Consider the following 27,660-nt stretch of genomic DNA (forward strand, 5'->3'; position numbering starts at 1 on the left):
TCAAAGTATCAGGTAAAGGGAGAGACACTTTTTCTCTGCCAGGGACTCTGCACTGGACTAGACAGCCCCACATAGTTGAGGCTGGTATAAGGCAGCTTCCTATATTACAATGAGTCTTTCCATAAGTCACTACAGCTTCATCTTGAAAGAGAGCCATGCCCCACGGATGGCTGTCTCCAGGCACTGCCTGCCTGGTGAGTAGGATGCGTTCCGTCCATCTCCTGCAATTGGCTAGGGCCCACCAGTAATGGCAATGGCATTTCTAAAGGCCTTTGTGTTTCCCAACAGACCGCGTGACATTCGCACAAAACTGGCAAGATTGCCTCCAGAGATTCAGAGCCTGCTTAAAAAAAAGGGGCAACCCTTAAACTCGGCAAAGCCTCTGTCAAGAGTCACCAGGGGGTGGGGGAAGAAAGAGAGGAGGGAGATAAAACTTACCTACAGATAGGCACTTTCAAAAAAAACCCTCTAGGATGTGGTATTTAGAACATTTACAGGCACACCTCGGAGATGTTGCGGGTTTGGTTCCAGACCACCGCAATGAAGCAAATATCGCAATAAAGTGAGCCACACAATTTTGTTTCCCAGGGCATACAAAACTTATGACTACACTATACTGCAGTCTATTAAGCCAGGTCCACCTGACTGCAGTGGCGGGACGGGGAAAACCCATCTCCAGCCCTAGCCAGCTCCACTCCCATGGCCAGGAGAGGGGCGACAGCGGCAGGGGGCTTCCTTCTCCTGGAAGCAGCCAAGCTGCCTGTAGCTGTGCCTGAAATAAGCTGCAATAAGTGCAATAAGATGAGGTGTGCCTGCATGTACTTACTGTTCATACACTGTACTAAATGGCATACAACACTATCAGTGCACACCTTGCTGTCTATGGGAGAAAAGCCCCCTGGTGAGCCGCTGCCAGTTAAGTAGATGGTCCTGAGCTAAGATGGGTCACTGACCTGACTCAGTGCACCTTCCATTCTATAACTAGTATGTCACAGGATACATGTCTCACATCCCAAATTATGTGATGAGGGAGGTGAAGCTAGCTGTGACCCCACCCTGTGATTCTTCTTCTGTCTCTGGGCCGAAAGGGGAGAACTGGGAGAAGAATGTGACAGATCTAGGGATATATCTCATTCTTCATTTAAAGAGCTCAGGAGAAGCCCCTCCATTCTATCCTCCTGACAACCCTATGAGGTAGGTCAGAGAGAGTATGTGTGAGAGAAAGAGACTGGTCACCCAATGAGCTCCCTGGCTGAGTGAGGATTTGAACCTTGGTCACCCCAGTCCGACAATTGAAACCAAATACGCCATTGTTCTTAAACCTGGGCCCCCAAATGCTGTTAACCTACAACTCCCATAATCCCTGACCATCAGGTTAAACTGGATGAGGACGATGGAAGCTGCAGTCCAGCACAATCTGGGGAAAGTAAGCTACAAATATATTGAAATACACCACATAGACTCTCGGAATAAGGTTCCCCACAACGTGTCTTTCAAAGAGGCTTCAGATCAAACACTCACCCCCACTGGCATACTCCATGACGAGGTACAGTGTCTTCTCTGTCTCTATTACTTCAAATAATTTAACTGCAAGACAAGAGGACAGAAGACTTTTAAGGGCAGGGAAGGTGGAGGCAGACTACAAAAAATTACAAAAGGCTCAGAGAGAAAGTGCTCTTCCTCTCTCCTGCGTGATGAAACGGCCTGGCAGTTCGTTCAGTGCAGACAAAGAGGAAGCACTCCTGAACATTAGAGGTAATTAATGTGTGGAATTCACTGCCGCATGACGAAGCAGCAACAGCCGCTCACTTAAAGGCTTTCAGAAGAATTGCCACAGAGGTAGGAAAGCCTCAGGGACTCTCTCTCAATTACCCTTTTGGAAATTAAGTGCCTTGCAGGTCAGAATATACTGTTTAAGTACATCAAAATCCAGTGGCAAAAGGGAGGGGAAGGGGGAATGGAAGGGGGCTCACCTATATTAGGATGATTCAAAACCTTCATTATTCGCACTTCCCGGAAGAGCTGCAGAAACAGAAGAGCAGAGCAGAAACATAAGGGTCAATGCAGGTGGATTTACACAGGCACAAACAGTCCTATGCCCCTTAGCTTAAGTCTTTCCCAACCTGGCAGCTGCCTGATGCTGTGGAGTACAACTTGCATCAGCCCCAGATTGGGAAAAGCATGGCTTAAAGACATGTGGGGCAACTGGCCGGATGCTCCGACCTTGCAGGAAGTGGCTGAATGGGGTGGCCTTTGGAGGTCCGTTCTACACTCCAAAAAAATGCCAAAGATCACATTCTCCAAAACCTCAAGCTTGGTCAGAACCTGCCCTCCCTCCCAAAACCTTGCCCCAATCTTTGTTCTCCTTGGATTAGACATTTTTTAAGGATAATGTGTTACAGTAATCTGTTAATTAAAAAAAGGCAATCCGATTGCCTGCAATGAGCCTGGGTAATAAGCCGCTAATAATTGAGCCGGAGGGATAGGTGGGGGTGGCGAACACACAGCTCTCCCCCAGCCCTCCCCGGCATTGGCTTGAGACAGGAGATTGAAGGGGCCAGGTTCAAACTCAACACAGTTATGATAAATAAGGAGTGTAACTTCCCTATAATATTTCCTTTATTTATAAAAGGATGTGGCGGGGGGTGGGGAGAAAAGGGATTTCTGCTCAGGATCTGGTTGGCGAACGTCAGGCAGTTGGCTCTGCAGCCCTAAAGGGCGGGTCTCCTGTGACACTTCATCTCCTTAGCGCAAGGAACAGATGCTTGGGCTGATGCAGGAGGGAAGACCCCCACCCACCCAAGCCCAGGAGCAGCTGTTCAGGCAAATAAATCCCTTTGCTGCTGGGGAAAAACACCACTACCAGCTCACAGCTCAGATCCTGCCTTGGTCCAGAAGCTGGAGGCAGATGGATATTCCAGCTGCCGGCTTCCACCCCCGCCCCAGTTCCTAACCCGTGTGCCTAGATGTTGAGGACTCTGACATGTGAGGGGAGGACAAGATAGTGATGGGCTCTGAAGATGAAAAACCACCCCAATCTTGGGGAGGGGTCAGCACCCTGCTCTGCCCTGGCTCCCAGTATAGCTCCATCTCAATCCTGCAACCTTGAGGGCTGCATTTTAGCTTCCGTGCTCTTGGATGGAGTTGCAGAGCTTACGCACACACAGGTAAAAGAACCCCACCAGCATAGTCGGGGGGAGGAGAAACCCTACAAGCACGCTGGCTGCATGAGTCGTTTCTGCAAGACCCTAGACACTGCCTGCCTGGCCCTGCTGGATTTCCAATGATTCAGTTCCCTCAGCTTTGAGTCCACAGCAATTATGTAGCTGGTGAGATCCCCAATGACCGTTCCTGGGAAGAGCTCTATAAATTACTTCTGAAACCAAGAAGGCGAGGAGGAGGCATCTGGGAGATATGGCAAAGCTGGCAGCCCACTAGACAGGCAGATGTCTGCCCAGGCTGCCAGCAAGGAGGCTTCTGGGCCAGGCACACCGGATGCCCAACCAATGTAAGCAGAAAGCACTTTTGGCTCAAGAAGGGGATGCAGCTGACAGGTGTTGACAGAACATTGCACATACGAGACGTTTTCCCGATTGGCTGAAATCTGGCCACTTGGGTGGGGCCTGTGGCACTGAGATAGAGGATTATGAGGAGAGGAACAGATGAAGACCCCTACCGGACCAGGACAAAGACCCATCTCAGCACTCTGTTCTTAAAGCGGCCAACCACATGCAAGCAAGACCCTAGTAAAACAACGACTCTCCCCACTTATGATTCTCAGCAACCGGTTGCCTCTGAGAGTGGAGAGAGAGAGAACACAGCCGTTGTGGCCAGCAGCCACTGACAGAAGCCTTATCCTCCAGGATTTTGTCTAACCTGAACAACACTTTGCCTAAGGCCCAGCATAAGCACTAGCTCCACACTCTTCCTCCACCCACCTGGGCAGTTGCAATGATGCCTTTCAAGGCACCTCCCGGTCTGCAGAGCAGCACTGTGGGGGAATGACTGGCATGTTTGCAAGATGGTTGCTAACCAGCGAGAGGTTAACCACAGGAAGGCCTGAACTGTTTCAAGTGAGCCCACACCAGTGCAAACAGGAACTGCCCTCCTGGGCAGCCATCCTCTCTCAAGTACATTGAGCATGCTGGTCCCCATCCATCATCCTGAGGAAGAAAGCTATAAAGGGTTTCTTTCGGGGGAAGGCTTTTGAGAAAAACCCATTGCAGCTGGCAGAGAGAGGGAGAGAAGGGATTTATCTTTGCAGCAACATTCCTTCCTCTCGTGGAGGAGTCCATGTGCTTGTGACACCTACGCAGTCCAGGCGCCTGCAGTGGGAACAGCAGAAGGAACATTTGGGAAGCAACATGGGGACGGCTACCTTGCTACCAACAGAGCAGCATGCTAGAAAGAAAGAAAGAAAGAAAGAAAGAAAGAAAGAAAGAAAGAAAGAAAGAAAGAAAGAAAGCTGCCATGTCCAGCCTTCAGTAATGCATCTCTCTCCTGTGCTGGCTGAGGGAGTGAGAGCAAATCATTCACCTGAAGCAGGGATGGTTTGGGCCTAGAAGCAGGCAAAATCCTGCAAAATTGAAAGGGCCATCATGTTACCTTGCAGGTCTCAATGGACAGCAGAGTAGATTATAAATATTTTAAAGGAACAAGTAAGAAGATATGCAACTTAATCTCTCTTCATTTTTCATTACTGAGTCTTATTACACAAAATGCCTTTTTCAGACAAAATATGGTATAGTTTGTCCCATCCTAGGCTGGGTGGTAGGTGGGACAGAGATCAAGACAAAAGCAGGGAAGAAATGGAGAGAGGGGGGTGTCTGCAATTGTTTCAGGAACATAATCTTATTATTGATTTTATAATGTGAACCTCCATGGTATTTTTTTTCTTAATGTTGGTGGTCTGGTCTAGAAATTTTTGCAAGCAATTGGTAATAGCAACACAAGTGTCAGGGTAAGGGGCAGTGAACTATACTGAGTGAACTATACTGACCCACAGCCCAGCCACTAGCTTTGGATACACTAGAAGGGATAAACAACCTTTTTTAAGAGGTAGGGAGAAGAGAGGAAGCAAAAATCCTCAGAATACAGTGGTACCTCGCAAGACAAATGCCTCGCAAGACAAAAAACTCGCAAGACGAAAGGTTTTTTGGTTTTTTGAGCTGCTTCGCAAGACGATTTTCCCTATGGGCTTGCTTCGCAAGATGGAAACGTCTTGCAAGTTTGTTTCCTTTTTCTTAACACCGTTAATACAGTTGAGACTTGACTTCGAGGAGCAACTCATAGAACGCGGTGTGGTAGCCTTTTTTGAGGTTTTTAAAGACTCTGGTGATTTTTGAAGCTTTTCCAAAACTTTCCCGACACCGTGCTTCGCAAGACGAAAAAAATTGCAAGACGACAAAACTCGCAGAACGAATTAATTTCGTCTTGCGAGGCACCACTGTAACAGCACTTCACGTGGGGAGGCCATGCTCTGAAGTTTACAATACAGCTGCCACTAGAAACCTAAAGCCTCAACTAATACCCCAGAGTTATTCTCAGCAGGACACTTCCAAGCACTGGGATCGGCATGCAATGCCCATAAATTTGGTCACTGGTGAAGGCTGGGAGAAAAACCTTTGACCCTCCTGGAGTTTATTCTCCCTGCAATGTTTTTGCTGCTTCAAGTTTGCTCTCAATTGCAGTCACAGCGTACGGGGTTGGTCACTTTGTGGCCTCTTTTAGCTGTTGTGAGGGCCAGCCTCATGCGGATAGAACAGGCTTCTCTTGGCAAGCCAGCCACCACCATGAAGCCTCCAAAGCAGAACCAAACTGCTCAAGGGAAGCAATTCCATGCTGGTCTGCTGCCGGGGAAAGAGAGGTCAAGCCCCACCTTCAGCCACCAGCAAGCTGAAAGGCAGTGCTGAAAGCTTCAGCAGGTGGGAAGGCAACGCAAAGCAATCTGGGCTGGAGAGGGAAGCTTCTGCTCTGAGATCCAGGGAGCTGCTGCAGAAACAGAAAACCCAGCTGGCTCGCTCAGCCTTTTGTTTACAAGGCCGCGTCAGCAGCTGCTGCTGCTACTGCCAAGCAGAGTCACAGTGGGACTGGCTGGCTGTGTCAGCCCCGGAAACAAACAGGACCCAAAGTCCAACTGGCTCTGCGGTCATCACTTTAGCCACTGGCTGCTGCTGCTGACAGGTGCAATGTCTGCAGGTTGTGCGCACACCACTGTGGGGACACGGTGAGGCTAATATCGGGTCTCAGCCAGACACAAGCCCAACTCTGATGAGAGGTGGGGGATTATATCAAAGGGCAGCCAAGTAGAGGAGGAGGAGCTAAGATGCTTCTCTGGGCTGACAAAGGGTGCAGATGGAGAGAAATGGGGAGGGGAGGTGGAGGAGGACAGATCAGTCTGCGCTGAATTGCTTGCTCTCTGGCCTTACCTTTTATCAGGCTGAACAGTTTTCCCCAATGCAGGGAGGAGGAGGAAAAAAGGTAAACAGCGCCTCTGCCATCTGTACAGGGTTAAACGTTTTGATATAGGGTGGAGATGTGTAACCTCTGCCCCCAATTAAGCCCACCAGACAATCCCATATGGCCCACCAGGCTCTTTTGGCCAAGTCAGACTCACCTGGCCTAAGCATGACACCATATGTGATGCCAAGTGCAGGGCCAGCAAAGATGTGGGGTGATAAGGATCCAGCCCAGCAGATATGGGGCAATGCTGTCAGGGGGTGCCTAGTCTTGGGTGTGGGAACTTCACTGCCCTGGGCAAAGAATCATGAAGGAGAGAGGGAGAGGATGCAGGAAGCATGCTGAAGGCAAGGAAGAAAAGAAAAGAACGAAGTGGGTCTGGACAGCTGGGGGAATCCTAGGTTGTCAGCAGATCACCAATTTCAGGACTGGACATTCCCCAGAGACAGGATGTTTATGCAGAGCTCCAAGCTTTGGACATTTTCACATTTATCTCTCATCTCTCCTCTATTTCTCCCTGGATTCTTCTACTCCAGCACTCCTTTCCAAAGCTGCCCAATAGCCAATGGCAGTCAGAGCCTCCAATGCTCAGCCACTCTGTGACATCATGGAAACCTCAGCCTATCACTGACAGAGACTTCATCAAACACCAAACCAGTATGAAATCTTTTCGTGCATTTACAAATAAATACAAAGTCCTTACTCTCTTAGTATGTGGAACAAGAAGTGAGCAGCTTCACAAGAACAAACCCAATGAGATAGCAAAAGCGTGCCACACAATCCTACAATGATCCTCAGTTAAGTGTATAAAAATCAAAACTACCCACACACTCCTTACCTTCTGTAAGCTGGAGGAGTTCAGCTGCGTCTTATCAATTATTTTCACAGCCACCTGGATGGAAGGACACAAAGAATGGTCATGTTAGTCTGTCTTGTTAACTGATGTAAAGGATGCATATTAGGTGACCTGGGCATTTGCTACGGTAATTCTCGATGGTACAACACCATTGCCCCCCCCCCCCAGCCAGGTATGTGAGCTGTAACCGTGTATCTGAACACAGGGGCTTCTTTGAAGCATCCCCACCTTTTTAAAAAAGAATTTTATGATCCCAAGTCACTCTGGAAGCTCATTTCTGGACACAGGTCAAGTGTAACAGTAATGCTATCAGAGTGGGGCTAATCATTCAGGAGGCTGGCTATTAACCCTGATTGCAAATGTTTTCCACGGTTTTGGGGTCTTAGTGCAGAATGTTGGTAGCTGTTTCAGGACCAGGTTAGCACACTGCATGGCCACCTGGGCTTGGTTCAGAGATGGAATCAGTAAAGTGTTTGTTTGATTACTTATTCCTATTTATTACTTTTCTTATACCTCCTGCCCTCTCCAAGACTGAAGGTCAGCAGCAAGCTTTTTTGCGGGCAGAGATTTAAACCCAAACCCTGTAGCTACAAGGACACAGTGCTTCTTCATATTTACACAGCATTTTCCCTGAGTGTTCAAGAGTGCTTTCACATGCAACATTGCATCAGCAATAGCACAATTGTGCCCATGATGCAGAGGAGTGCGGCTGAGTTAAAGCCATCTCAGGGGTTTGTGGCCAAGGCAACATTTGATCCAGGTCCTCACACCATCAGCCATGACATCACATTGGCCCTTACATGGGCAGTTCCATCTAGGAGGGGAAATCATTCTACAATGACTGTTTCAAGCCTAAAGCAGACACACAGACACACACACAGACACACACACACACACACACACACACACACACGGGGGAGAGAGAGAGAGAGAGAGAGAGAGAGAGAGAGAGAGAGAGAGAAGGCTCATGGTGCATTCCGCTGCAGTTTCCCCAGACACTGTGCTAATAAGACACTCTGGGAGATGTATTGTCTTGAGTGGGTGGATGTTCAAAACACTCCCCATTACACCACTTGCTAAATGGCTGCCTGCACAGCTATTGCTCTCTAGGCAGGCTGTTACAAGGACAGGCAATTAAGACACAAGGCAGAATTTCAGTCTCCTAAACATCTTTTCACGGGTCACTGATCTAGAGACACTATCAAGGAACAGACTTGCATGTACAGAAAGGCAGCTCAGTTTCCAGAACCTGCTACTGTCACCGCTAGGGGTTTTGGGGTGTTAGAAGCTGGGCGGTAGCAAAGAAGCTATATCCTTCCATCTTGATGTCTCTCAAGTCCAGGGTCCTGCCCTGGATGTTCAAATAGATGGGCCTTGCGTCAGCCAGCAAGGGCAATTCTTACATTTACAAAACAGAAATGCCTGCATCTCCAGGCAGACCTGGCAGACAACAATGTCTGAACCTGCTGCCAGTCAGTGTAGTCAGTACTTAGTTACATGGGCCAACGGTCTGACTCAGTACAAAGCAGCTTCCTATGGTGCTCATAGGTCAAACATGCCACAATCCTATATAATTTCAATTAGTTTGGTTTGGGGATAGTGTGTGAGTGAGCATTAAGAGAAACATAGCCAGCAACCCGCAAAACAAGAGATGGAACCAGGCCAGCTGCAACTCCAGTCGATCGGAACAAGGCTGGTAATTGCAGCTCTTGTCAAGTGGCAGGGAATGATTGTAACGAGCACAGGGACTCAAAGCAATATCAGTGCTCCAGTTTCCCCTGGCAAGCTCACCCCCCTGCATTTAAAAGACTTCTGATTCCACTTCAGGGAATCCCTAATCATGCACCACAAAAAATAAAATAAAATCAAAATTAAAAATTAAAAACCCTGAAAGTCAATTAAAATGCATGTGCAAAGCTAGCTGATTAGGGATAGTTTACTCCAAAACACAACCTTTCACATTTTTAACAGAATTCTGTGCTCCTGTGACAAAACAGTGGTGATGGGGGGGTGTAAGCAGGAAGATGCAATGTGAAGGATGCACAGGAGTAACAGACAGTCGTGCAAATTACAGAAATGACAGGCCCTTTGCAACCACTGCCCTGCAGGCCTTTTAAAGTACCTCCATAAATAGAGGACTAAAAGCCTGTTTTTTTAGAGAGAGAAAGAGAGATTCTGGCAAATGCTACACCTAGGAAAAAAATTCAGGAGGAACAGCATTCCATGACGCTAGGGCAAGAGGCGTGACAAAGTCACTAGTTAAAAGAGCCCTGTTAGGTACGAAACTAGGCGCCCCAGTGTAACTTCAGAGCTGTATCAGACATGACCAGTCAGTTGTGGAAAGCTCTGATCAGCAACTAGAATTTCTCAAAAGCTGCTTTAAGATGGGAATGAGGAAGCGGATGCACCTACAACCCACTCCCCCTTAAAGAAGGGGTGGGTGGGTGGGTGGCTGTTTGGCACCAGGAACTGCAGGAATCTAACTGGGAAGCTCCAAAAGTCGAGTATCTGTGGTTTCACTCACCACTAAGACTTTAAGCCAACAGAAAGCCTTTAGGGTTATAGCCAATGGAAATTAATTGATCTAAGTTCATCATGTCCATTAATCTCAATGGGTCTACTCTGAATACAACAAACACTGAATACAATCTTTAATCTGAGGTCTAGTCTACACATGCAGCAGAATATGACCACTGATTCATCTGGCTCAGAATCAAGCCATGATGTTTCAGGGTTTTGGACAGGAATATTTACTAGCAATGCCAGGTACTGAATCTGGGAGCTTCTGCATGAAAAGCATGTGCTCTGTCACTGAGCTATGGCCCTTCCCTTAATAATCAGGAGCAGCCAAACATCTCAGGCTTCCTCCTCTCCAAAGCTTGGGGCCTGGTGCTTAGTCTAAGCTACAATTCGCCTAATGAAGCCATTTGGCTTCTTCCTTATTTCCCATCAGGCCTCCCGCAGCCTGCCCTTCCTGCCTGTTACATCACTGAGTGCCTGTCCTGGCAGGAAAGGTGCCAGTATGGCCCTTATTGCATGCTATGTGCGAAAACTCAGCCAGAAGGGGAAAGAACTGGCTATTCCTCACGCAGAGCCTTCCATATGTATGGCACCGAGTCGCCAGGGACCTCAGACAAGAATGCAGGACGTGATTTAGTAGAGGAAGAACAAACAAGGTGGGCAGGTCAGCTTCAGCCAAGCCACTCCTGCTCTCTTCAGTGGAAGCAGGTATTTCCCTCAAGGATCCTCATCAGAGAATTGCCTGCAGCATGTGCTTACAAGCTTCCAGGAAGCTGAGTTCGGCTGCTTGGAAAAATAACCAAGAGTCCAGAAAACTGTCTGCCCCACAGGGCAGCAGATTCCATCTTGATGAGCAGTGGAAAGGGGGGGGGTGCAGATTCTCCCCACACTGGCTGAAATACTCAGGAGGAGAAGGTAGAGAGCATCTGAAAACTTTGCAAATGGAAAAGTTGCCTTTTTTTTTCAAGGCTGCATGTTTCTTTCTCAGAACTAGTCCTGGAAAAAGCTTGGGGTGTGTGGTATGTTCAAAGTGCTTCACTAACAGAAGGGAGTGTGGTACAGTAGACGCAGCATGCCAACGTCTCAAGAGGAAAACCAGTACAGGCTATTTTGGTACAATGACTTTGGTGTGGTTCGGAGTGGAGTGGGGTTCTCATTTGGACAGGCACTTCAGTGGCCGGAGATAAAGATTTTATTTCAGTAGTATGTTTTTACTGCTAAAATGTGGTTTTAGAAACAAAACAAAATCCATACGCAGTGAGAGAGAATATTTGTTTTTTTAAGATGCAATGTACTGGCTTGAAACCTAAGAATGACAATGAGATTTTGACTTGTGCTATTGGCCTCTTACTGCTGCAGCTACGAATGCCACCCCAAACCACCCAGCTGCTTCTGAAGGTTAGGGGACCTCTTCAGAGTTGAAGAATGGTGGAGCAGAGACAGTGACAACTGGCCCCGCTGACTAACTGCACCTTATGCTCGTTCAAGAGGCTCTTGGGGGCCAAGCCGCAGTGCTTATAAAGGTCATCTGCCCAGAGCCCTTGTGGATAGGAAGGATTATAAATCAATTTATACATGACTCAACAAGCAAAGGGCCCTTTACATATATTACTATGCAGTGAGTGCTGATGCAGCACAGCAGCTAAGGATGGGAGATATATCCATTTAAATCTCATGAAACTCACTAGGTGGCTCACTAGGCCACCCCCTCTCAGCCTCAACCATTCCACCTTTTTTCAGTTAATAACACTGTGCTACCTTACAGGCTTGTTCTGTGGACTGAGATAATGTAAGGCAAGTTCTTTCAACACTCAAAAAGGCACCACAAAAGTGTTAATTATTACTGCTGGTGCAGAACTAGCTCTCCTGAGAACCTTGGCTTTTGTTGTGCTTATTTGTAGTCCTCAAGGTTATGGAGGTGTGACAAACACACATTTTGTGTGTGTCTCCCCACTTCCCTTCTTAACCTTTGTACTTCTTACCCGTTCACTCCAGGTATTCATCGGCCTGTCCCTCTCCTACTTCTGCACCCCAGCTGAGCCTAGAAACTCCAAGCCCAACACTAAGAGCTATGATAATCAGATCTGAGTAAAATTGTGCTTTAACCTAAACCACTGGGACAGGACACAGAAGCCAGCTTTTCTGGTTGCAAAATTTGATTTCCCCACACCTCTCTTTTTAAAAGCATTGTTAGTTGGACAACTAGACTCTCATTCCCTCACATCTTTGGAGGTTGCCTGCATAAGCAAAAGTCCCCCATTGCTCTTGCTTCCCCTCTCTCACCTCTTTCCCTGTCAGGACATGCCGTGCCAGTTTGACCTTGGCGAAGTTGCCCTTCCCAATCGTCTTCAACAAGCGGTAGTTCCCAATGTGTGGCTGCTCATCAGCGGAGGTAACTGGGCCGCGGCCTCGTAGCATGTTGGACTTTGTGTTGGGCTTGGACTCCGGATGTCCCAAGGCCGGCTGAGAAGAAATTAAAAAAACAAAAAGTTTGGTTTCTGCAATGTCTAAGCAGTTCTATTCAGTGTCAAAGTTCCCCATTTCCCACTTTCCATTCCCATTCTGGAATGAGAGAGAGACAGAATGTCACGCAGTACCTAGTAACAAATACTTATAAACAGCAGTCCTTCAAAAATGCGACAAAAGTTACTAGTCTACAAGAATGTGGAGAAATTGCTCAGTCTGTGCAATGTATATACTGCGTTGCAAAATTTATTAGGCACAGAATTTGTACTTTAAAAATCCATAAAGTAGACACAACCCTGCCCTCTATCACCCTACAAAACCTCCCCCATTAACCAAAGCTGCCCACAGTATATTTAATGAGATGACCAGCTGGGCAGCTGAAAAGTAGCATCCAGGGGTGATACCCCAACTCAAAACTCTAGCTGGGAAAAGATCCAGGATGCTATCAGTTCGAGGAAGGGAGCACAGCTGCTGTACAGGCTGACTGCTTGGACCTCTTTGTGGATCACAGCTCAAAACAGCCATTTCCAACACACCCTCAGGCAGATACAGGCTGACTGAGGATCTAGGATCTTATTTGCAGGGTTTATGGAAAGCCAAAGAGCAGAGCATGCTCAGAAATTCAAGGGATGCCTCACCCAGTTGTTGTTTAAACATGCAGTTGAGGCCATAATCTAAGGAAATGACATTGCCCGCTTTACCTTGCTTATCACATTCACCCTGCCATAATCATCCCCAATTCACACATAGGGAAATAAAACTGAGAACATGCAAATTTGGTTCAGGCCAGTCAAAGGCATAGCTGTGAACCAGAAGTATCTGAGCTGCGGCTCCCATTTTCTAATACACCACAGATGGAGAAGCTGTGGCCATCCAGATGACACTGAACTGCAACTCCCATCAGTCCCAGGCAGCATAGCCAATGGTGAGGGATGATAGGGCCTGTAGTCCAGCAACACTGGGAGGGCCACAGGCTCCCTATCCCTAGGCTATTTTACTTTATATATTTGAAGGATTTATCAGCCCGTCCTTCATCAGTACAGATACCAGGGCAGAGTTTGCACAAAATTTATAACCAGCATACAGCGATAACAGACCAAGCTTAGCATCATAGGAAGCTGCCTTATACAGAGTCAGACCACTGGTCCATGTACAGTCAGTACTGTCTACACTGATTGGCAGCAGCTTTCCAGGGTTTCAGGGAGGGGACACTCTCAGACCTACTTGGAGATCCCAGGGACTGAACCTTGGACCACTTGCCAGATGCTCTACCACTGAGGTATGACCCGCCCACAAAAGTAAACTAAGATTCTAGTCTTTGTGGGTCTGAATGGAGGACTGTATTATACTGGAACCTAGGAAACTGACATATCTTGAGTCGGACCACTGTTCCACCAAGCTCAGCATTGCCTATGCTGACTGGCAAAAGGATCTTCAAAGTGTTATCTTGATGTCAAAATAACTATGTTAGTGTTTGCAAGAGGATGGTATTCCATAAGAGGCGACACCACAGAGAAGGCTCTGTAAAGAAAGGTTTCCAAGAAGAGGAACATGGAGAAGTGCCTCCATACATCCAATTAACAAAGCAAGAGAAGTAAAAAGAAAAGGAGAGATAGTCTTAAGGAGCTTGCAGTCAAAACAATCTTTGCTCCCATCTATTCCACCTACCAATCTCCTCCCCAATCCTATTTCTGAATCTGTCCTCAAAACTGAAACCTCCAGAGCTCCATCTCTGGATGGCCTTGCCAACCACACCTTTGGGTCCGGAGCCCCCCATCAAAGCACTTGCTTGCAACATCTCACAAGCTAATTATATCTCACACAAGGGCAGAAGTTCGCTTTTTGGGGTGGGTGGGTGGGTGGTTTTTTTAAAACCCACCACATTAAAAGAAAAGAGTTCAAAGACAATCAATAGAATTTCAAAAATCAACAGTACTTTATATGAGTGTGTTTGATTCCTTCCATTTTTTGTTATCCTATGTGAAGCCACTGGCACAGGGCATTTGTTTGCACTCTTCCTAGCAAAAGGAAACAGAGCTCTGTTTGCACTCCACTGACTGCAAGAAGTATTCCTGACTTGACAGTGACCAGAGAGGACAGCCGTAGCTGCAGCAAGTAGCAGGGAGCACAAAGACTCACCCAGACTTGACAACATGAATGTTGACTGAGGACAGCATCTCACAACACGTCAGGGTGGGGTGTGTGTGTTGGTTTTTTAAAGTGGTTACAGGATAATTGGACTATGACTTAAAAGTGCCCGATTGAGACCAGGCTGAACATGCCCACAACATTCCCACTGGCCAGATTTTCAACCCGTTTAAAAATCATGACCACTGAAATGCAGCCGTGCAAATCTCTGCACCTTAGAGCAGGTCTTGAATTTTGTGCAGTGAGCCTGCAGATGTGCAGAATGCAGACAGGCCTGGCAAAACGGAAAAATGCTTTCTGCTCTGGCACTGCACCCCACATTTGACTTGCTTTCCCAAGGACACTCTGGGCTGTTGCTCTCTTGGGCTCACTGCAACAGCTGAGCCACCGTTCCAAAAGGCACCCTGGAGGAGCAGAATCAAACACTGCATCACTCATTTATAATTTACACTCATGTCTGGGTACGGAAGGAGGAAAAGGAACACAAAACATCGACAACAACCAAATCTCGACTCCTGAGAGCAGGACTAGAGGCATGGGGACTTCACATGGCTGCACCTTCAGGGGAACCTATTCCGTAGATATTAAAATGTGGGCTGCCACTAAACAAGCAGCATTCAAAACTCCCATTGTTCTGGGCGCGTTTTGTGACAGGGAATTTCATAAACACGAGCAGTTTCTGAGGTCTGGACACAGTACTGTGCCTAAGATTTCAGATTAAAATTGCCACTGTTACTTGGAAGTAAAACCCAACCAAGTTCAGTGGGGCTTCCTCCCAAGTAAAACGTGCATGGATTGGGGACCTGAAAACTTTCTTTTCTTTTCTTTTCAACCCAACATGTTTTGTTTAGGTTTCAATTGCCTTGTTTAAATGCACTTTTAATGTATGCTGTGCTTTTAATTTGAAATATACTAGCCAGTTAGTTATGATGGTTCAAGAAGTGCATGTTAAAGTGTTATCTACCTCAGACTCTCACAGTGATGCTTAAAATCAAAACCAATTTTGGAGTGGAATCATTGAAGGACCCTTAAGACTTAGGTTTGCGAACTGGACACTCAAGGCGGGTGTCTCTGCCATCAGTTGTATAGGCCTTTAATATGTGCTAATTGTGGTGCCAAAAAGATACATTTATGTGAAGGAAAGGGGGTGCAGGGAGAATCCAGGGCTTGTATGCTGAGTGGAAGGAAAGGAGGACCTTTTTCTGCCTCCCCACTTCCAGCTACTCTCTGAAGACTGGAGAAGAGACCCTCTTAAGAATATTAGGGGAGTGGGCAGGGGAAGGACTAGACCGTGTGAAAAAGGAACATAGTATTTTAGCTGCAGTTCATTCATTTTTAGCTTTGTATTCTTTTAATAAAAAAGTATGCCTAGACATTCCATTGTGGCGCCCATAACCTAGGTTTAAGGTGCCATTTAGCTCTTAGCTTTCATATCTAAGTTTCTAACAACGTAAACAAGTTATCCTAAAGGGAATCTGGTGGGATAGGAAGCTGCCTTATACCAAGTCGGACCTTTGGTCAATCTAGCTCAATACTGTCTAGGCTGGCTGGCAGTGGCTCTTCGGGGTTTCAGACAGAAGACTCTCCCAGCCCTGACTGGAGACACTACCGGGGATTACATCTGGGGCCCTATCAGTAAGGTTCCGCCCATTCCCAATCTCAAGCAAAAAGATGGTTCTGTGAAATGAGCAGTGCAGTGGGAGCCCCACAGGCAGAAAATGGAAAGCAAAGGCCACCTTAACTAAGTTAAAGCAAGGATGGGAAATCCATTTCCCTCCAGGTGATGCTGAAGATTGGCCATGCTGCCTGGGACTGATGGGGTCTTTAGTCCAACATCACCTGGAGGTCACCAAGTTCCTCCATCCCTGCAAGAGAGCAGCAGAGCCATGTTGTGGGGTTGATGTTTTCCGATGGTAATAAATCTGCGCGCGCTCTCTCTCTCTCTCTCTCTCTCTCTCTCTCATATGCTAAAATGGATGCTTATACATTACCAAACCGAACTGAAAAGTGTTAACTTTCATGTATGACACCTTGGGATCCATATACTGTACATGAATGAGGCCCTCTCTCTGTATTAGCCTGCCTGTGCATTAAGATCATCAGGAAATGCCTTTCATGTAGTTCTGCTGATAAGACGTGGCTCAGTGTGTGGTTATGTCGCACGGGGCCTTCTCCATGACTGGCATTTCAGCCACAGAATTCCCTCCCTCCTGAGGTATAACAGGCATCCTCAGCTGGTCATCTTTTGATGTGGATTAAAAAGGTACCAATTCTCTCAGTCTTTTGCTGGAAACTGATGTGATGCTTCTGAGATTTTAATTTTTTTGCATTCTAACTCTATTTTAAATGTTGTTGTGATTTTATTTTATAGGCATTTATCAGTTTTGTAAACATCATGAAATTGGTGGGTGGGATACAAGTGCAAGTATTAAGTATCTTTATAGCACCTGTTTATTACATTTCTCCCATCTTTCCTCCAAGAAACTCAAGGTGGCGCTGAACATGGTTCTTCCCTCCCTCTTTGCTTAGAAAAGCACAAACAAATACAGATCAAACAAACCAAACAATCCTAATTGATAAGGTACATTGGCTCAGTTAACAGTGCCTTTTAAAGCGTTAGTGAATAGTTTCCTTTGTTGTTTGCAGCTTTCCTTCCAAGTAAAAGAAGGTGGAGGGTTTGAAGCAGGTATTTCAATTTCCCTCCAAACACTTCCTTTAGCAGGCTGAGGTAGTGCACTTTTTTGTTTTGAGTCCAGGTGAGTTTAATCTTTGTCCCATAATTTTAAAACAGCTGCTTTTAAAAGAAAACTTTCCAAGGAAGTCTTTCCCCCCCACCTGTCCCCTTATTACTTCAATTATCCTCACAGCCCTGTGAGAGAGTGTCACTACCCTCACACTGGCATTATGCAGCAGTGTAACGTTCCAAACCAGTTTCAAAGGCCGCCCTAGACACAGCACATTGCAGTAATCCAAAGAGAAGGTTTACAGGGCGTGGAACACTGAAGCAAGGATCTCTTTTGGTCCCGGTACAGTCATGCCTGGTGCAGCAGCCTCAGCTAGAACAAGGTACTCTGAGCCACGGAGGGCATTGTGACAAAGACGGAACAATGAGCACCTCAACTATGAACCGCTCCCCTTTTAGGGGAGAGTATAGCCTCCTGCTGAACAGGTTGAACACCATTCACCAGTGCAAAAGTGGACTAACAGTACCTCTGCCTTGTCTGGACTGAACATCAGTTTATTGGCCTTCATCCACCCCATTACCATGCCTAGGATTTAATTTAGCATATCCACCATCTCAGCCAATTAGATAAATAAGAGAAATAGAGTTAGGTGCCAACTGCATTCCAAATCCCTAAATGATCTAATGTAGTACAGGGTTGTGCATCAGATTAAGGCAAATCCTGGGGATATGTCTGTATGGGGGGGTGTCCTTGGCTTGTCAGAGGCAAAATGAAATCCGTATGAGTGGCACAGGTTGAAGCAAGACCTCCTGTGGTGCTTTGGTGATCCAAACAATAGCAAAAAGTTGCAGAGAAAGTGAAAGTATGATCCCTAAGCTTTCCATAACATGAGGGTGGTGGCAGTGAAGGAACAGAGAGCAAACAATAGAGAGGAAAGAGAGTTGAGGAAGAGCTCCATTGTGACTGATATGTTTAGACAGCAGAGGGAATAATTTTATCTGAAAAATGAATCCCTTTTAGTTCTCTCCACCTTGAATCAACTTTAAAAATATGACTAGTGCAAAAGCCCCTTGAGCAATTTGCCTGCAATTTGGTAGCTTTTCCCCCACTAACTATGGGCTAGTTACGGGACTGTGGGTAAAACCTCAGCGCCTAGGACTTGCCGATCGCATGGTCAGCGGTTCGAATCCCCGCAGCGGGGTGAGCTCCCGTCGGTCGGTCCCAGCTCCTGCCCGCCTAGCAGTTCGAAAGCACCCTTAAGTGCAAGTAGATAAATAGGGACCGCTTACTAGCGGGAAGGTAAATGGCGTTCCGTGTGCTGCGCTGGCTCGCCAGATGCAGCTTGTCACGCTGGCCACATGACCCGGAAGTGTCTGCGGACAGCGCTGGCTCCCGGCCTCTAGAGTGAGATGAGCGCACAACCCTAGAGTCTGTCAAGACTGGCCCGTACGGGCAGGGGTACCTTTACCTTTACCTTTTATGGGCTAGTTTACCTACAAATTCCATTGACTTTGGTCAAAAACAAAGAGAAGTTACAGCCTTTAAAAAACAAAAACCCAAATCCTATGAGTGAATGAGAGGTGATGGAATGAAATAGACTGATGGATCCTGAATCAAATTGGGCAGCCCACAAAGCACCACAAACTGGAGCAGACTATTTTCTCAAGTACTGACTTGAGGCCCAAATGTTATGATCAGTAAGCACACTTGGTGGTTTGATGTTTATGTTACCTGAAGCCTGAATGCCACAGAGTTACAGAGATACCCACAGCACCACTTCTGTAAGCAGTTGCTACACAGATGAGTAAAACTACAGAAGAGCAGTGCCACCCACACCCAATTTGGACAAGCTCTCCAGAATGATACCATGATTGATTGAGGGATCAAGAGAATCAGTAGGGTTGCACCTCCATCTCACTTTGAGCAAAAGTCATGCTACAGAGTGACCCAGGCAGTTTTATTTCTAAAACCAAGCCAAAACCTCAACTGAAATGGACCTAGAAAATGAGTTTCATCTAAGAGTGTCTGGAGACGGCTGGCAACTACCGCTTGAACACTGTGTCCGGGAAGGGAGTGTTAGCAATTGGCCCACAGTTGTTCAGAACTTCTGGGCCCAATGAAACTTTTTAGGAATAGTAACACTATTGCCTGGGAATAAAGGAGGCTGGGAATACACCCTCTGTTAACAAGGAATTTGCTACTTCCTGCACTCAACTAGTCACCCCCCCCCCTGCTTGATGCAGTTAGCTAGGATAGGCAAGGGCCACATCCACAGGCCCTAAAAGGTAAAAGTTATCCAGCAAGACAATTGTGAGGTCCGAAAATTGGTGGATACAGACAATTTTGTTCTCAAAGTCTCTTGCAAACACATCACAAAGAACTACAGTACTGGGATTCCACCAAACCTATCAAATCAGATTTCAAAAGACTCAAAACCATTTGGAAAAGCTCCACAGGATGGCTTTGTGGGAATGCAATTATGGTGTAGAAAAATGGCTACTTCACCATCACTACAGAGAAGGCTTGATAATTAGCTCTTGTGTTCGGTCGAACTCATCATGAAATCTTATCCAGATGTGTTCATGCCATCTTTCAACCTGCTTCAATGCCCTCAGCTCAGGTGTAGGGTTCAGCTTAGCTCAACAACCACTCGAGTAATCTCTGCATTCCACAGAGTGACCAGGAATTTGAAAGAACTGCCAGTCAAACCATCCAGAAAACTCACTAGATTCCATCAGAATTCATTAACCTCTAGTACCCACCCCCCTTGTAGAGGGGAGCAGTTGCTATAAGCCATAAACCTCAACAGGGAGTGATCTGACTATGAAAAATACTGTATTTTTCGCCCTATAAGACACACCCGACCATAAGACACACCTAGTCTTTAGAGGAGGAAAACAAGAAAGCAACGCAAAGCCTCTTGAGCGAAGAGGCAGGAGCGCTCCCGCTGCGCTCAAGAGGCTTTGCGTGGCTATCCCCGAAGCCAGAAGAGCAAGATCACTCTTGCTCTTCTGGCTTCTGGGATAGCTGCGCAGCCTCTTCAGGGCAGCGGGATGAAGGCTCCCCGCTGCCCTGAAGAGGCTGCGCGCAGCTAAGCCAGAAGCTAGAACAGCAAGAGGGAGCGCTGTGCAGTGATCCCTCTCACTGTTCTGTCTTCTGGGATAGCTGCGCAGCCTGCATTTGCTCCATAAGACGCACACACATTTATCCTTACCTTTTAGGAGGGGAAAAGTGCATCTTATAGAGCGAAAAATACGGTGAATTGATGTACAATCTTTCACTTTCAGATCACCATCCTCCTTTTCCATAGAAAGAAGAAAACTGAGCACCTGTCCTACTACATGGGTTGGACCGGTGGTATCTTGGGACAGCCTTATGGTCCTAATGTATTACGCAACTCCCAAATACTATGGAATCAGGACTCCATGGGCCAAGTGGGTTATTCCACATTAGTTCAATTTTGATGTACTTGGTGTACACCCTTCCTTTATGGTTGAAAAAAAACCCTTAAAAAAATTTCCTCTATCTCGAACTGTTTTAATTTTATAGCACTTCAAAGTTTTGTGAAATCTGCATTTCATTCTTTGTCGAGAAAGAGCATGCCTTTGCAATAATTTTCACCATCAAAAACTTTTGATTCCATCATGCCCACACACTGAAAATTTAGGTTTTCTAAACCTAGTTTTTCCACCCAAAAAACTACATTTATATTTTTTTTAAGGCATTTATAAAATCTTTTGAGTGCTGGTGTATATTTCCCTGAAATCCTCATCATGTTATTGAGCTCTGTGTACATTTCCAAAGAGATCTGATCATTGGTTATGGAGAAAAAAATAAAATGTACACAAGGCTGAGGATCTCAAGAGGGACAGAAACGCAGATTTCACAAAACTTTGAAGTGAGATAGACGAAAAAAATTAAAGGGGTTTCTTTCAACCATAAGGGAAGGGTATACACCAAGTTTCATCAAAAAACCGAGACGGTGGGTGACGAAACCCCTGTTTTTCACATTGATTTAATGTGGAATGACCCAAGTGTGACTTAACCAAGAGCAGAGCATGGGTTGCCCATCCCTTTCTCTCCTAAATTAGCAGCAAGAGGGGTTTCATCCTAATTCTCCTAGCTTTTTTAAGTCACAGAAAGGACAAGCAGGCTGCTCTCAAAGCAGAAAATGCATCCATGGAAACCCATGAATATCCTATTTCACTTGTTCCCAGTGTATGAGCTAAGTCTAAGCCACAAGAGCAAGGAGAGGCAAACACGACCATTCACTCTTGTTGACAAAGGTCTGCAGAAAGCATGGAGAAGAGGAACCATTTCTGCTGTTGAGACATAGTGGTCTGGTGTGGGGAAAGTGGATAGGGAGAAGTTTTTCTCCCTCTTGTAACACCAGAACCTTGGCCCATTCAATGAAGCTGAACGCTGGAAGATTTAGGATAAGAAAAAGTACTATTTCACACGTTGTATAGTTAAACTATTGAATTTGCTCCCACAAGATGTAGTGATGCCTACAGACTTTAAAGGATTGGATACATTCATGGAAGATAAAGCTAGCAATAGCTACTAGCCACTGTGGATATCTTCCACCTCCACTGTTGGAGTGAGCCTCAGAATACCAGGTGCTAGGGAATCAAAAGTGGTGAGAGCACAGTGGCACTTAGGTCTTGCTTGCTGGGCATTCTGAGAACAGGATGTTGGACATGGGCCTTGGGCCTAATCCAGCAGCAAGGTTCTTCTTATCTTCAAAGTGCTTGCGCCACAGAGCAAAGTGCTTGCTCTGTGGAGAAGTTAGCACCCCACGTTGTACAAAGACCTATCTTGAAGAATCCACCTCTCAACATCTGGAGCGGAGGGTAGCAATGGCAGTCCTAATCGTTCCAGAAAGAAACAAGAGGTACTGTGGTAATTTGGGCAGAAAATGTAGCAGGGAATGTTTTCAGTCGTGCCGTAAGACTTCTGGATCAGGCCCAGAGACCAATCTAGTCCAACATCCTGTTCTCACAGTGGCTAACCAGATGGTTGTGGGAATACCACAAGCAATAGTCCAATAGCTTTTGTGATTCCTAGCACCTGCCCATCTCCCAACAAGTTAGTTTTCTATTTGCAGAGATTTCCCCATTATATATAATATGGAGGAGCCATCCCATCCCGTGTATCTCTGAAGAGAGATGCTCAAGGTATAGCATTACCTAGCAAGAACTAGGCCATGATCAGGAAAGGAAGTTAAGAGCTTTATGATCATCTAACAGGCTCAAGACCACGAGGAGCACAGAGGTCAAAATCAAACACATTGTTCTAATTATCTCTTCTTGAACCAGCTCATCATTCAAACCTTTTTAAAATGCTGCTCTCCCTCTCCCAACTTAAGTGATCATTCTTTGTAATATAACTTATCAGAGGAATATCAAGCCTAGTCCGTTGCAGCAAAACCAAGAATGCCCTTTGGCACCTTAACAAGACTAATAAAATTATGGTATAAGCTCTAGTACACATAAGCTTACGCCATATTACATTTGTTTAAGTCATTTAAGTTGCCACAAGACTCTTTGTTGTTTAAGCTTTAATCAACAGATTAAAAACAATCTTCCTTCTAAAATAAATAAATGACTGAGTGGCAGCTTTTGTTTATTAAATTGCACTTTACTCCTTAAACACTCCCTTTTGCTCGCTAGCTATCAACAACACAGGTTGTGGTAACATCCAAATTAAATTATTTTGTCAATTAAAAAACAGTTTAAAATCAACAAAAATGATTTAACTGGCTCATAGCTCTTATTTAGATGCCATGTTTTAATATTAATTTACTGTTAATTGTCATTATTTTTAAATGCTTTTAGTTAGTTTAAACATTTATTGTAAATTGGAATATTTATTGTAAAATGGCTTAGAGGTTTTACTACAATCAAGCAGTATAAAAATTTTATTAAATAAGTAAAATAAAAATTATTTTCAGAGCAAGATTTTTAAAAAAGTCAGATGCCTGAAGTCATGCAGTTAAGTCACTTACACCAGTATCCTGAAATAAACTGTGATCCGAGTTTACCCATTATGTGAAAATCTGATTTATTTATTTTATCCAAAAATGTATATCCTGTTTTTTCCACCACAAACATATTGCTCAAAACAGTTGACAGGTATTTAAAAAATAAGGACAAAAATAAAAATAGGAAGAATAATCCATCAATAAATCCACGATATCAAAAAGTACCAAGGCTAAGAGAAGTATCGCAAAACTAAGGGCACAAAGCTTAAGTCAATTTGGATAGCCGGACTGGATTCTAGCAATGAAACTCCACATAATATCACCGCTAACTCTTTTTCAGACCTAACAGATACCGCCAAATGCAAGAAGGGAAGGATATTTTCTGCCCCATAATATTTCAGGACATATCATGTTTTAATATTCTGTTAGGATTATTAGAGGAGCGAACTGCTAATTATTATTTATTTATACCCCGCCACTTATGCCATGGGGCCTATCCAAGCGCAGCATCCCATTTTCCACAGTGACCAACCAGATGCTGAGGGGAAACCCATAAGCAGGACAGAAGAGCACAACAACCCTCTACTGCTGTTGTTCTCTAGCACACTGTCCCTTGTCGCTAGAAGCTAATAAAGTCATCATTTCCAAGAGGGGTACTTTCAACGTGTGCAAGGGCCTCTGTTCATGAAGGATAAGTCTACAAATGCCTATTAAGCCTGATGGCTATGTTCTACCTGCACTGCTATAGGCAGTATGCTTCTGAATACCGGTTACTGGAAACTGCAGGAAGGGAAAGTGCTGTTGTTGCACACAGCTCCTGTTCACAGGCTTCCCACGGGCATCTAGTTGGCCACTGTGAGAACAGGATGCTGGACTGGATGGGCTGCTGGTCTGATTCAGAAGGTCTCTCCTGGGATAAAACAAAGCCAGTTCTGATCCAGCAATATTCCCCTATCCTTCCAGGACAGTACTTGGGTAGAGAGAGATCAAGAATGAGGCCTCAGCTTGAGTCTGCTTTCCTCACTCACCATGGGCCAACCTGAAAGGACCACATGCCCAAAATCTTACCAATCTGCATGGAATTAAAACCTGCTTCCTAGCCCTTGGGATTGGTGAATTTTACCTTTCTGAGGTCAAGGAAGTTTTTTTTCATATGGGATCTCCCTGTTCAGTTACTCACTCTTGCAGTGAGGAGGAAGAGAGAGCATGTGAGTCTGAGGCCTGATCCCAATTTATCCCAGGGTGTAAAAGAAAGGTGAGTTGGGGGGGGGGGTCGCATTCTCTAAATAGAGTCCCTATTGGAAACTCAGTTTCCTACCCCCATCAGATCACTAGCCACAAAATACCAGTTTTTCCTCATATAATCACCAGATCTTAATCCACCACCTCATATAAGGATCCCATTTTGGACCCCAGGAACCATACCCAGTAATACAAGAGACTTACTACTCCCATTGTCATAGGCACAACGTATCTATGTCCTCCACTCATTAATCGTAGTCTTCTCTGCTACCTCACGCAGTAGTGCCTCTGCCAGTCAGAGGCAAGCTGTACCTCATCGATCCACCGCTGCTCCAAGAGAGGCCAAAAAAAAAAAAAAAAAAAAATGAGAAAGAGAAGGAGAAAAGACTGGATCCAGTTGCCTGCTTTCTCAGCCGTGAAGAAACAGATAAGGCAGGTATCCCAAAATTACTGCGAACAAGTCTGAGCAAAGCAGCAGCTCGTGGAAACTCAAGAGGGAATAATCCTTTCCTGGGACGGTGCGTTTACCCCTTCATTTGTTGACCCAAAACTTTCCTGACGGAGCAAAGTACAGCAACAGAACTGAGGAAGTGTGGAGCTTCCTCATTCAGCCGGTGCCCAAGTCTCCACCTCCGATACCTGAGCGAGGCAACACCTTTCGCAATTTCCCCACTTGCTGAGCCAGAGAGCACCTGGGTTGTTTAGCAAGTCCTCCAAGCCTCTTTTAAAGTCTGAGTGATGGTGGCGGGGAAATATCTTACACACACACCTCAAAAAAAACAACCCAAAACCAAATAGTTAAATAGAGGTAACGGGTTATTCTAGAATCCAATCAAGGTTTACTCCAGAAGGAAGTCCGAATTGCTAGATCCTCCCCCACCCCCCACTCAAGACAGAAGGTAGGAGGAAACCTGCGTCTCACTTGGGAGGAGAGAAAGCGTGAGAGAGAATGAGTTAGAGCAACGTCAGGTTCTCCCCCACAGGAAGCTGCCTGCCCCACCCATGCAATCGGCAGGCAGGGCTTTGGAGAGAACCAGGGAGGGGAAGAGAAAGCAAAGGAAAAAAGGATGACGTTACCCCTTTGACCTGCCGTCAGGTGATCTGGAGCTCTGACAGGCAACTCTGTTGACTGAGCCCTGCAGAGCCTACTAAGTTTGCAAGGCAGATTTTTTTTAAACTTTTTTTTAAAGGCTGCCAATTTGAAAGGAGTGGAAGGGAGAGAAAGCCTAGGAGAGATTGCACAGAGGTACGGCTGAGCAAACAGCTTCTAGGCAGGGCTGGGTGTACTCTGCACTTAAGAGAGACAGAGTTCTGCAGCAAGGGAAGCTGAATTCTGCAACTGGTATAAATTCTACACCTCAGCATGAATTCTGCCCAATTTATCCTGCCCAAGCATCAAATCCTGCCCAATTTATCCTGCCATTCTGCCCCCCACCTCCCCGCAACATAAAATGTATTCACTTTCTATGGTTCTCTGATCACTGGAAAGTTTATATACTTCAGATTCAGTGGTTTCACGAGGCATTGCCCATATCCTTGCAAGCCATTAGGACCAGATAGCTTTAAAGAACACCATGAAACCTGAACATCTGAAACATCTGCATCCAAGACTATATTCAACTTTTGTGAGTGTGTTCCCTCAAAACTGCAGTTATAGGCCATCTACCTAGTTATAAGCAATCTCTTTCAGCTGTGTACAGGCACCAAGGACCATGGTTTTCTGTATACGTATAGCATTATGAAGCCTAAGGCACTCCATACCATCCCTTCACCCACATCTGATCACCTGCAGCAATTAACAATTGCCTCCATGCAACCAGCCCCACCTCTGCAGTGTGTGAACGCAGAACACAGATGCAGCAGCCAAAACTATTCAGCTACATTGCAGATCCCCCTAGCAAAAAGGACAGAAAAAGGCCCATTTGCAGAGGTGCCACAGCTGTTAAAATGAGCCACAATACCACAAGAGGGTATTACAACTCCCTAATAGGGATAGCAGCTCCAGACATGCTGCAATCTTTAAGCTCCATCTCCACCCCCACAACTGGGACAAACTTTCTACTCCAGGGAGAAACCTTTTTAGGTGCCAGCTTCTCAGCAGCCAGGAACACAGGTGCTGTGAACTGCTCCAATTCACTCAACACTGTGCTTACAAAATTCAGGAGGAGTGTGCACCTTAGAATTAAGATTTTTTAAAAGCACCCATGGTTCTGTACACAAAGCTGCCAGTGGTCTGACTCAGTGGCCACCTTCAACACGGCTCCAACTAGGATGTCTCTTTAACCATATTTTATTATTTCGTGATCATCAGGAAACTATAGTTGCCAACTTCAGAACAAGCTAGGCTCTTAAACCACAGTATGATGTTTGTTTAAGGCTTGTTTTGAAGCTGATAACCAGAGTTTCCTTATTTTAGACACAAGTACAAAATGAAGTTTAATTAATTAGAGATTTCCTGGTTTAATCACAGGTCAAGGAAAGGTGCTCATAAGTTTCTCAGTTTAGTAAGCGTGATCATCTAAAGAGGGCCAATATATTTAAGTACATAAGTCTCGGCTGTGTCTGGGAACAGCTCTCTCAAGTTTCAGGCAGAAAGAAGTCTTCCCAGCTCTACTGTCAAAGATCCTTTGATAACTGGAGATGCTGAAAATCGAATCTGGGACGTTCTGCATGCAAAGTAAGTGTGCTAATACAGAGCTCCCCATCCTGCAATCAGGGCAAAATAAATTTGCATGAGGATTACAGAGCAGGGTGGGGGTGTGGGGTTCTATGAGAGAACAATTCATTAGGAAACAGGAAGGTAACAAAGGCTCCCAGCAGCCAGGGAATGCTCACTTTCATTTGTCACAGTGCAGCTTACCAAAATATCAGCATATATACCCTATTTGAAATACTGAAGGAAGTGCAAGGTAACTTGTAGTTCAAATTAAAACTACTTCCAGCAGCTGGATATTTGCTTCAGTGTCATTACGGCAACAGCCAAAACAAAACAGTAGTGAAACACCCCCACACAAGTGTTAATTGTCATCTGTTAAAGTATTAGTTTATCAATACACTGGATTAGAGCTTGCAGCACTACCCCCAACCCACAAAATGGAACACATGCATAGCCAACACCACCCCCAGGGCAGGTTCTTGCGAGTTACATTTTAGATTCTAGTATTAAATAAGTTTTAAAAACTAACAACAAAAAAGAAATACTAGTTCGCATCTTTACTGTTACTAGTTTACTTGGAAATCATGAGTGTTGAGGAGCATAATAAACATGGTGTTCTTTCTGCTTGTAGAAAGCAGACGAAAGA

The 27,660-nt window shown here is 45.6% G+C and overlaps 1 protein-coding gene across 17 annotated transcripts in view; it reads right to left on the reverse strand.

Annotated features, from left to right (window-relative positions):
* The window catches only part of MARK2 (microtubule affinity regulating kinase 2), a 119,885-nt gene that overhangs the window by 23,753 nt on the left and 68,472 nt on the right, over nucleotides 1-27,660 (reverse strand). For 15 of the 17 annotated variants that reach the window (XM_083477780.1, XM_083477772.1, XM_083477768.1 and 12 more), the window contains exons 2-5: nucleotides 12,119-12,298; nucleotides 7,298-7,351; nucleotides 1,974-2,022; nucleotides 1,522-1,587 (exon numbers count right to left, since the gene is read on the reverse strand). In XM_083477780.1, the coding sequence (XP_083333906.1) occupies nucleotides 1,522-1,587; nucleotides 1,974-2,022; nucleotides 7,298-7,351; nucleotides 12,119-12,298 (349 nt within the window). Of the gene's footprint in view, nucleotides 1-1,521; nucleotides 1,588-1,973; nucleotides 2,023-7,297; nucleotides 7,352-12,118; nucleotides 12,299-24,562; nucleotides 25,269-27,660 lie in introns of those variants that run through there. The other 2 variants (XM_083477777.1, XM_083477784.1) reach the window with 2 other exon arrangements.

The sequence above is a fragment of the Podarcis liolepis genome (assembly GCF_965112155.1).
Source record: "Podarcis liolepis genome assembly, chromosome: 15".
In the NCBI taxonomy this organism is placed as follows: domain Eukaryota; kingdom Metazoa; phylum Chordata; class Lepidosauria; order Squamata; family Lacertidae; genus Podarcis; species Podarcis liolepis.